The sequence below is a fragment of the Manihot esculenta genome, chromosome 6, assembly GCF_001659605.2.
Source record: "Manihot esculenta cultivar AM560-2 chromosome 6, M.esculenta_v8, whole genome shotgun sequence".
In the NCBI taxonomy this organism is placed as follows: Eukaryota; Viridiplantae; Streptophyta; class Magnoliopsida; order Malpighiales; family Euphorbiaceae; genus Manihot; species Manihot esculenta.
Window position 1 is genome coordinate 3,480,550 of NC_035166.2, and position 12,062 is coordinate 3,492,611.

Here is a 12,062-nt window from a genome sequence, read left to right on the forward strand (position 1 = left end):
TGCAAGTCTTAGATAGTTTCTGATGGATCAGAAAGTAAAGACCCTCTGACTCACGTCATCTACTAATAATTTGCTTTGTTGAAAGATCCAGACACAACAATTTAGTGCACTAGTGAGTTTACTAATGGAAAGCAAATTAAAGGAGAACTTAGAAAGACATAACACAAAGGATACAGAAAGAGAAGATGCTAGGTTGACATGTCATAAGCAAGAGTAATATAAGAAGACGATATATAAGACTTAAGATTGGACAAAAGGGTAGAATTACCTTATATATGATCGGTAGCATCAGAATCAATAACCCATTTTGAGGATGAAGACGCAAGGCATGTAGTAGAGTTACTTAACTCAGCAATTGCAGTGATAAGAGTGTTAGAGGATTTCAGAGATGCCTGATATTGAGTGAATTATACATACTCATCTGTAAATATCAAAATTCCTTGATCAGGAGAAGTCTCAATTGCCATGTGCATCATTTGTGAGCATTGATTCTTATTTTGAAGTTTCAGGCATGTCTTCTTAGTGTGTCTAGATTCACGACAATAATAACAAATGATTCCACCAGAGTCAAAAGTAGAAATTGCTTTTCCAGGACGCTGAGATCCTCTACTACTATTAAAATCTCCCCTATTCTCACTTTTGTTATTCTGTCTGCCATTGTTATTGCTACTAACAAGGGTACTAGTGGTGTGTGAAGGAACTGGAGAGGAAGATTCTGTATGCAACACCCTAGTGAAACATCATGTAACGATGATATTTCAAAAGTAGAAAGAATTTGAGATTTAACTGTCTCAAACTCCTGCAAGGAAGCTCATAACAGTCATTTGCCACGATGATATTTCAAAAGTAGAAAGAATTTGAGATTTAACTGTCTCAAACTCTTGCAAGGAAGCTCATAACAGTCATTTGCCACGTTGAACTTGTTGAGTTTTCACATTTGTACTAAAAAGCATCAAGACATTAAGTTTTTTCTAAACTCTTTAAAAATCCATAAAATATAAGGTCAAAGTTCTATCTTGTTTCTCAGCCCAATAAAACGCCTTATACACCTTATAAATGCGAGAAATATTCATTTTATTTGAGTATAAAAACTCCAAATAATCTATTAATTCTTTAATAAATTCACAGTGATTAATAAGACTGATTATCTCACTATGAATGAAATTTCGGATCTTCAAAAATAATCGAGCTATCCCTTATCCAATCTTTCCTAGTGTCATAAGTTGGAGGATCCTTAGTAAGGTGATCGTCTATTTTGATACTTCGTAAATAAATACGGATAGTCTTCCTTCAATCTAGAAAATTAGATCTATTTAATTTATGTTCTGCGATTTTAGTCATCACAGAAATCACATCAGCTATGGTATTTTTAATTTTAGCCATGGAAACAATCCATACAAATCGGCACAAAAAAAAAAGTGACGTGAACGGTATCCAAAAATGCAATCCAACCCAAAAATACCTCCGCAAAACACCCAAATGGCGAACTGACCATAAAACTAAAGGGATGACCTCGGGGCAACACCAGCGATGGTGACCGGAGCACAGTCGGACACGTGACACGCCTCCACATGCCTGCGAGTGGGACGGCAGGCTACTCACCGGTCGACAATCGTCGGCTCTTCATGGAAGCGTCGCCGGCTCTCCGGCGTCCTTCCTAGATGGACAGTGAGAGATAAATATCACCCTATAAGGGTGATTTAAAAGAATAGGACAAATGGAGCCCTAAGTCTCCAAATTGAACATAAAAAAATATAATAAATCTTTTGTCTACAAGACCCTGTTACCATGTAGAAAATTAATATTTTTTGTGTATATTACAATAGGGATTACAATATATTTATATATGAAAAACCAAGGGAATCTTTTTATCAAACCTATGATCACGATTAAGCAACTAACAAATCTATCCATATTTACTTTCTATAACAGTTTTAAAGTTGTGTTTAAAAGTAATTTTTCAAATCTATAGTTTAAAGTTGTATTTAAAAATAAATTTTTAAATACATGATTTTGAAGTTGTGTTTGAAAGTATATTTTTTTAAAGTTTAAGCGTTTAAAATATATATATATATTTTTAAGTTTAGGTGTTTAAAAGTAATGTTTTTTAAAATTTAGGTGTTTATTAGGGCATGATTAAAGTTGAGATGTCTAATAGGTAAAAATTCTAAAGTACAAGTGTGCAAATATGCATTTTGCCAAAATTTATTCTATAATGGCTGTTTCATTACATAACAGTTGTTACCATGATAGCAATTCGAGTATAAAGTGCTTGGTAGTTTAACAGTTAAGGTAATAGTCATATTATATAATTACCAAGAAGGGCATTTTTAGTTTTGTTACATTTTATTTACTGTATTGATTATAAACAAATGAGTTTCTATCTTTTAAATTAACTTTTTTGTAGTACAAGCTTCTATTTACATAAAATTATTGTTTTGTATATATATATATTCACACACACACACACATGCACACACATAAATGTTTTCAATTCTTAAAAAAAGTCAAATGTATAAATAAATGATTTATTGTATTGTTAGATTATTAGTAATTATTTCTGTAATTATTTTGAAATTTAATCGCATGTGTTGGGTCCAAGAGATAGGATTTATAGCTTGTACAACTTTTGCTGCTCTTTGCTAAAAAATAAAATCTAGCTGCTTTCTTTTTTTGTTTACCGAACACTTATAGATCTCTGTTGGGCAAACTATTAAACTGCTCATAAAACTGAATCAATCGGGCGCTAAATATAATGCATGATATGCTTTCCTATTGGATAAATCACATTATTGAAGCACTTTCCCTGGTTCAGAAAGGGAACAATACTGCAGTTGAGCAATGGATTCCTTTTGAGATCTTAGGAGAGGATTGATTCTTCAGTAGGATACAGTTTCCAACTTGATTTGTTTAATTCACTGTGATCACTTGCCATCTCATTTGTTCAATGCCATTGACCTATTCCTGTGAAAAACGGAAAATTAACAAATTTAATTATTATTATTATTTTAATTTGGAATATCCCAGTTAAATGCTAAATTATCATGTAATTACATATCTTCTTGATATGGGAGCATAATGTGACAAATATGATACTATCTTGAATTGAGGCTCTATATTCCACTATGATTGAGACATGGCATTTTATAAGGTTCACAAACCAAGAAAATCCTAAAATAATTTACTTTTATCATAGTTAATAGCCTACATTGCTGTACTGATATTTTCCTCTAAGTGGTTCTATTTAAGATGTCTATGATTTCCAAGCATTCAGGGACCTTTTTTGCTGTCTTTTCCTATTTTTCTCTTGTTTTCACATTTGACATCTTGATGCATGTGCCTGGGTGTTGCTTGTGTGTCTCTTGTCTGAATTGACCTCACTGATCATGTTAGTGTCTCTTGTTAATTGTCGATGAACCTTATCTTCTGTCTTGACGTAACAGGGCTCCCTTGTTTGAAGTCCAAACTGATGATTGGGAGTGCTTCTGTTCCTTTCTTTGGGACCCGATTCATGCTGATTGTGCAGTACCTCAGGTGATTTAAGTTTCCAATTTTGATGTTTCTGCATCTTTCTATATTAGTTTTTTGGCCTTATAGATGATGAAAACACTTTTATATTTCTTCTCTAGAAGTCTGAAGACAAAATGGCTTGGAAGTCCCAAAATTTGTATGCTGCTACTGTTTTGAGAATTGCATGCTTAGGCCTGTGATTAAAATCATTGCTTTCAAGAGTCTCTCATAATTGGTTCGCAATCATGGTCTAGGAAAAGGCGATGAATATTTTTGATATTGTGTTTCAACATGCTTCTTTTTATTACTGAAATGCTTGAATACCGAGCTTACAATCTAAATAAATGAGATTCTTGTGTTGTCATTCTATCATGGCAATCTGTGATTAGCTGAAAATCTCAGCTTGCAGGTGGAAATTATCAGTTGGTGAATCTATCTTAAACTATTGAACATTGTCATCTACAATGTTGTTTGATATTATTTCAATCCACTAATTTGGTTACATTTATGTAATCATCTTTAATTCATGTTTCCAAACAGGACTAATGCCTTGTAAAATATAAATATCTTTTAGAAGAAAAAATAAAAATAGACATTGTACTTATCAACGTTCAAACTTGCAAATAAATAAAACAAATCAGTCAGGAAGAAGCTCCTGTATCCAAAACCCTTTGAGCTACCTTTGTATGCATTTTTTCATTTGTATCTATAAAAATAGGCTACAAGTGAAGCTTCATATATTCTTTAACTAATTGCTATAGTTATACAAGGTTTATATGCTATATTTCCCTTTTAAATTGGCTAAAATTATTATCATTGATAGGTTTGGCTAAAAATGATTAAAAAAGGATGGGATAAAATTGAAAGACATGAAAATTTGAAGATTTTTCATGGTCATCAGGCCTTTCAAATTTAACCAAGGGATTTATTTTTGGAAGGTCCTTGTTTTGTTTCCTCTGTACATACCAGTCCTGTTATTCTAATCTTAATAGTTTTAAAAGTCTGATGTTGAGTGAGTGAATCTATCCCTTTGATGTCATGTAGAATCTGTTGCAAACTGGTTCTCATTAATCAGCCAGTAGAATGAGTTGAATTATTTATAAGATCTTAGGGTATTCTTTTCTTTTTTTTTAATTCACTTTTCACTAAAATGATGGGTGCTTCTGGTAGGGCTATAAATGAGCCAAACTTGAGCATAATTTTTAGCCTCGTTTAGTAAACAAGCTAAGTACGGGCGTGTTCATAGATTCACAAGCTAGTTCATGAATATGCTTATTTAATTAACATCATTTAGTTTTAAACATATCATTTTTAAACTAAGACTCGTTAAGATTATAAATTAATTGAGTTATTCGTGAGTTATTCGAAATTTGCCTCGATAAAAGCTGGGCTTGTCTTGGCTTGTTTGCTAAGTGAACCAAGCTTTAGCTTATTGATGTTTGACTTGAGTTCGAAATGCATCAAGCTTGCATTCAGCTTGAGCTCGAAAAGTTTTTGATGAACCAAACTTAAGTTCTAAAGTTTGGCTCGACTCAGTTCATTTACACTCTAGCTTTTGGCTTACTTTTTCATTCAATTCCAGGTAGCAGTTGAAGATTGAACATTCATAAAGGAAGTTCAGTATGGAATTTCTGAACTGTGGGGTACCTGCATATAACCAGTTCATATATGGAGGAAAGCTCAATTTTGCCCCAGAAATTTTGGCCCATGTCCAAAGAAACCCAGTTTTATGTTATTGTTACTATTATTATCGGGTAAAAATTAGGTCTATTTGAACTTAAATGGAAAGTTTTGGGTTAATTTGGACAAAAACTTAAAAATGGGTTTATTTGGAGAAGGCCAACAATTTAGGGCAAAATTGAACTTTATCTTGTTTATATATTGTGGTGATTGGACCTCCATGTAGATCTGGCCATGTCAAACCCAGTACCAAAACCATTCAACAGTTTGTGGCTTCAACTGGACCTGAACTGTCTTGGGAGGGCTAGTCCCATTTGTTCTCTCCTTGAACTGAATCAAACCAGAATTGGTGATCCACTCTATTTTGAACTGGCTTTCAAAAAAAAAAAAAAAATAGGAAAAATTTTTCAGTCACTGGATTGAGTTAACTGGATTGAACTTGGATAAAACTGGAACCAGAACTGAATCAAAACCAGTCCAGTTCAGGGCCTCTGGTTCCACAGAACTTGACCAGAAGCTACCAGTGGTTGCCTCTTCTTCCTTGTGCACTTGCTGTGTCTTTGTAATGGTTTAGAAGCAGTGTTGCTCCTCATTTCTTCCATTAGCGTTGCTGAATGTATCATAGCATTGATCACTGACATTTAAAAAGGGACGCATTTCATCAGCTGGGATTGAAATAGTTTGGGTGACATCATTTTTGCTGTTTTCTTAGCCAGTTGTCTTGATTAGATTATGTATTTCTTTAACAAATTTGCTGTATGCTCAATTGTATTCCTGGCCAAATTTCATTTTATGCTGCAGGAGCTGGACACAGATAAAATTCTGCAGCAACTCAAGTATATTCAGATGGTATGCTATAGACTTTTCTTCATGGTTTATATTGTAATTCCATTACATTAGTGCTTCTTATTGCATAAAGTTTTGTGCATTGGATGGTGAGGCTGATGTCTGGGCAGATATTGGATTCCTTAAAATCTTTACATTATTGTTAAATCCATTGAGCTCCAAGATACTGAAGTGTCTATACATTGACCTTGAACATGGACTAAATCTACAAAAGCATAAACCTACTTTAATATTATATAATATAGGGAAGACCTTGAATCTTAATGTCAATATCCACTATAGTACTTTGTTTCATCGTTTTGGTTAACATGAATTTATGCTGTGTAGCTGAGACCCCGATTATGTGCTAAACGGCGGAAATTGAACAGCACCAAGAAAGAAGATGATTCAATGGACAATGAAGATGATGTGAGAAATATAAGAACTAAAAAATGAGCAATCAATGCTCATTCAGTGATTTTGTTGGAAGCATCTACAGCACTTATGCTTGTACATTCCTTCATTAAAAAAAAAAAAAAAGAAACAAATCAAAGCCATGAATTTCTGAGTTATCACGGTTGTATTGAAATTTTTCTCCGCAGGATAATAATTCGGTATGATAATACAAAGCCATTAGCTTTTGCCTTGAGTTTTGTGCTTCGTTTGCTTCCTTTTTCATTACCCTTTTCCTCAGTTGCTGGGTTACTTGAGTTTTAATGTCAATACAGCAAGCTTGGGTTTCCAAGTTATGTAAATTCTCCTGTTTGTTTGAATTGATCTATCCATAAATAGAAAACACCTTTAATGGAAGATCTGGGTTTTGGAAATGTCTTTTTTCCTCTATTGTTTTCCTAGTTCATTTTCCTGGAAAAGCAAATGACTGCAGCTGATATACTGAGATTCTATTCTGCAATCTGATACTGGGATTACAATATGAGCCTAGTATAGGATTTTTGGTAAACATTATAAGTCTATTTATCTGTAAATTCATCCCAAGCTCCAGTTCTTAATTATTAATTTTTAAAATTTAAATGTTCCATTTGAGGCAAGACTAGACCTTAAAAAGTGATAAATTTAATGTATGAGTACTTTAAATGGCAGAAAAATTGATTCTAGAGCAAGTGAAAAAATGATTAAATTCAAGAAATTATTATAAATAGTCTAATTGCTAAATGGATTTCCTGTTTAAGAACCATTTGAAATTCACGAATGGGAATAAATTTACTAGAAAGCATATGTCATTCATCTATGCAAATTATACATTGTCATGTTTAAAACTTGGTAGCATAAGTTCCCCTTAGCATAATGCTGCTTTCATATCTAGTGACAACACGATGAACATCCTGTAAAAATGGCCTTAGTCTATCACTTGCTCCATGATGAACAATTCGGAAAAAGTAATCAAAGGTTGCTTACTGTATAAAATTCTCCTCCTTTAACCACACCCCATCTTGAGTCCGAATCTTCACAATCTGATTTCGTCCTCTGTTGATAGTATAAGAATGGAAAAACTTTGTATTCTGATAATACACCTAGGTGTTCCATAATCTCCTGGACTTTTTGCATCATCTGCATCTGCATTATGAAGAAATGTCGTTTGGAGCTTATCCAGTCTACATTTGAGGAATTTAATTTCTTTCTGAATTGCCAAAACGCCCGGCTCCAATGTGTCAATTGTATGTAATACAACTTCAATCTATTCGACATTTGACCATGAAGAATAGGAGTCTGCCAAACCTGCTTAATGATTCCCTTACGAAAGAGAAAGTTTGGGTACTCTTTCTGGCAATAAAATCAGGCCACGAAAACAAAGGTTCATCTTTTTCATGAATCAACTGACATTTTACAAAAAGATTCCACCATCCTGCGTTACCTGTAGCCTTATCCAGACGTTCCATCACCCTACTGTGATCATTATGCTTATTGAACTAGGTATATTCATTACCTTTAAATTGGACTTTAAAGCTAGTAGCGCCAAAGAGGCATGGATATTATAACTCGAAGGAGTTTCCTTTGTATGGGTATCAATAAACAAAGCTAGTACCTCCAAAGAGGCAACTGAACCCACATTCACAGGGACACGCACGAATTAAGCTCATGCAGCTGTAAGACCAGGTTGCTAAGTGGAACATAGGACTGCTTACCTAATCATTGTGCACCAGTCATATTAAGCACCGTATTTGGGGCTTGCCATGAAGACAACTCTGATCCCAATCTACTCTCTTCGTGTCCTTATCAAACAGGTGGCTTGCTTTCCTCTTCTAAACTCATCAGAGTAGTGGAAATGCAAACAACAGAAGGCATCATGGAACTTTTCGAGGCTGCAGTACTCGTCATCACAATCGAAGAAGGTGGCAAGAAAATTGTATCTATCCCATCTAAATGAGCTGCACCCTGAGCAGCAATTCCAAATTGCATGACATCCAATATGGGAGTACAGCCCATCGATCCTTCAGTAAATCGTTGTTAAATAAAGTTAAATTAAGGGCATAACCGATCATTTAAATTAAATTAATAAAAATAGAGTTTTTTATAACAATTTTATTTTTATAATAAAGTTTAGATTGAATTATGATAAATTTAATTAAATATAATTTAAATATAAATAATTAAGATTAAGAACTTTAACTTATATAAAGTATTCTAAAGTTAATTTAAATAAAATTTAGATTTAGAAAAAATATATACCTAGAAATGTAAGATTCATAAAAATAATAATAAATTTATATTATTTTATAGGTAATAGAAATAATGATAAAAAAAAATTACAAAAATTATATGTGTGCTTGTGTATATATATATATTATATATTATATGCTAATTCGTTGCACATATTCATTATATATTTTTTATATTATAATTTTTTATTAATTTTATATATAATATAATATAATTAATTATAATATATTTTTTGGATTACTAATTAAATTTAGTCTTTTATTATTATAACCGTTGGGTCTCGTCCCCTCCTGAGCTGAGTCAGGGCCCATGAAAGCGAGACCGGTCCAGAGCTCGGAATGCACTTAGGCAAGCCTGTCTAGCAGCTCAAGACTAGACCCTAAGACGTTAACCAGGCCAGGCCGCGCTCAAGCTCAAGACCGGCAAGAAGGAAGCCAGCCAGCCCTATAATGAGACATGAGGAGGGGTAGCAGACCCAGTTTTTTCGCAGCCCCACTCGCACGCACATTGGGAGGAATTAAATGGCCGCCTGACATAGGTAAGGAAACTAACACTGGTAAGGAACTGACACTATTATATATTTGAAATATGAAACTTTTGAAATATATTTGGAATGAAACTTTTTGTTAAAATACATGTTGGTTGAATATCGAAACTTTATGAATAGTACACCGAATAGTATTTTAAAATTAATACTTTTATTTCAAACATTTTGATTTATTTTTACAAATACCTTGTATTATTTTCAAATTTATATTGATTATCTTAAATGATTTTAAATTTAATCTTATTAAAAAAATAAATAAATAAGTACTTTTAAATTTGAGAAAAGTGAATGATTTTAAAGTTTTTAAAATGTTAATTCTGCAGAAAAATTTTTAATTTCGGAGGTATTTTTGATCTCCTAACTAACTTTCGGTCCCCTAACCTTCATTTTCGGGGCACACTAAAGTATGAAAGAAAATTTAATTTTGACATTTTTTTTATATTTATCTTTGAATATTTTATATGTTAATCATTTTCTCTTTATTTTTTGATATTTCTTATTTTTTCCCTCATGTGTGGATATTTTTCTTACCTTTTGGTTAAATTTTTTTCCCCTTTTTGGTACTTTTATTTTCTTTTAATGATGTCAAAAGGGGGAGATAAGTGTGTGTTGGATGATGTTTGAAAAGGGAGTTGATATATATTTATGTTTATTGGTTATCTATCATGAATGTCTTGATGACTACTTTATTTTGTATTTTTTTTTTTATGGTTATAGTTCTTGTTGAGATGCTCTATTTTATCTTTTTTTATAGGTTTATTCATTCATATAGGATTCATTGCATCTTATTTTATTGAGTCAAAACTTTTCTTACATGTCTCTTCGAATTTTAAGTATGGCATAAATTATTTTTGAAAGAGAAAGCACATTAAGAAATATAAATTTTCTAAAATCTACACACTACGCTTGTTATTATTATATTATCATCCACCAATTGTTTGTCATCATAAAAAAGAGGAGATTATTGGACCTAAGTATTTTAATCCTTATTTTGATAACTAATAAACAATTGGTGTGCTACTAATTATTTTTAAAAGTATTTGTGTGAGTTTGTAGGCCCCTAATTTAAATAAATGGAATTGCTTCATTTTCAAGAATAAAAAGTGCTAAGATTGGAAGCATATTGCAAAAAAAAAAATCAAAATATAATTTTTAGTTTATGCACTGTGAATTTTGATTAATTAATTGTGCCAACTCAATTTTTTTTTTAATTTCTAAAACTTATAAATATGGCCAATTTTTAAGAAATTGTCTTTAGGGACCAATGAAATTTGATATATGAAGTTTTTTTGAAGATATTTTTATATCAAATAAGATATTTCAAATTATATGTTACAAAAATTCGAATAGAATAAAAATTGAAAGTTTATAACTTAAATTTTTGCTCCATAACTCTTTGAGGGACCAAAATGAAAATTTTCAAATGAAGTGCTTTTAAAATTATTTTTTATCCATTTAAAAGATATTAAAATATAGGTTACAAGGATTCAAACGGATTGAAAATTAAAATTTTGTAGACTAAGTTATGAATTTTTAAAAATTTAATAAAATATTTTTATACTCCTAAAGTCAATGTTAAACTTACGAGAGTGGAGAAGCAGAGACAAAATTTCAAATGTTCGGCAGCTAAATATTGAGACTTTAGGCCGCCGAATGTCTGTTTTCAAGAAATTGTATTTTCACCTCTAAAGGTTCGGCCGATAAACCTTAACCTTAGACTGTTGAATCTAAGTTTTTCTAAACAGAAAATAGTGGCTATTTCAGTACACAAATCACTCTATTTTTATTTAATGCATTCCCATTGGCCATATTTATGTTCAAAATATAAATATAATGTATTTTTTACCTGAAGACAGTCACAACAATTATCTAAACACATATTTATTGATATTCAAATTTTTCATATTTTTTCTCTCTCTAAATCTTAAGTCATAACATTAATTTCTTAAAAACTAATTTTGAGTTGTAATTAATTTGTCTTTTAACTTTGGATTCTGAATAAAATAGAATAATAAAAGATGAGTCGTGTTGGATACTGTCTACTTATTCATACTAGCCTTTACACTAAATTTGAATTTTATGTTTCTTATTCTGGCTAGAATTATACATATTTATATATATATATATATATATATATATTTATTGTTGTAAATAGGGGTAAGTATTCGGTCGGTTCAGTTTTAGTATTTATAAAAATTGAACCGAATCGATTTTGATCAAAAATCAAATCGAACTAAATTGATCTGATTCGGTTTGATTCAGTTTGATTTAATCGGTTTGAATTTTTAAGAAATTTTTAATTTTTTACACTTTATTTTTCGTATTTTAAAATTTAATTAAAATATTTTAACTTTAATATGATATAATTTCTCTATATTATTAAAAATAATATATTATTATCACTAATCAATTCGATTCAATTTTTTCAATTTTTTTCTAATCAAAATTAAACAGAATCAAACTAACCAAAATTTTTAAAATTAAATATCAAATCGAACCCAAATAAATAAAAAATTAAACTGAAATTTTAAATTAATTAGATTTGGTCGATTTTTTCGATTTGAATTGAATACTGTTGATCCAAACGGTACGAATTTAACGGTAAATAAAATTTATAAATAAATGCAAATAACCATAACAGTTTTATTAATGGATGTTGAAAATATTTTTTTATTTTATAAATAAATTTTACATCGATTTGAAAATATATTTTGTATTTATTTAATTTTATAAATCGATTAATCGTATAAATTTATTTATATTTATTTAATTTGATAAATAAATAATATATCTATGAATATGTTTATATTCAATTAATTTA

At 30.9% G+C, this 12,062-nt stretch overlaps 1 protein-coding gene across 12 annotated transcripts in view; it reads left to right on the top strand.

Annotated features, from left to right (window-relative positions):
* LOC110617340 overlaps positions 1-6,664 on the top strand; it is a 28,901-nt gene extending 22,237 nt beyond the window's left edge. For 10 of the 12 annotated variants that reach the window (XR_006351087.1, XM_043957936.1, XM_043957932.1 and 7 more), the window contains 3 exons: positions 3,444-3,534; positions 5,992-6,039; positions 6,364-6,664. Coding sequence is in view for 10 of the 12 variants with exons in the window: in XM_043957936.1 (XP_043813871.1) it covers positions 3,444-3,534; positions 5,992-6,039; positions 6,364-6,471 (247 nt within the window). In the remaining 2 variants the exon portion in view is untranslated. Of the gene's footprint in view, positions 1-3,443; positions 3,535-5,092; positions 6,040-6,363 lie in introns of those variants that run through there. The other 2 variants (XR_006351088.1, XM_043957938.1) reach the window with 1 other exon arrangement.
* Positions 6,665-12,062: the final 5,398 nt, after the last annotated feature.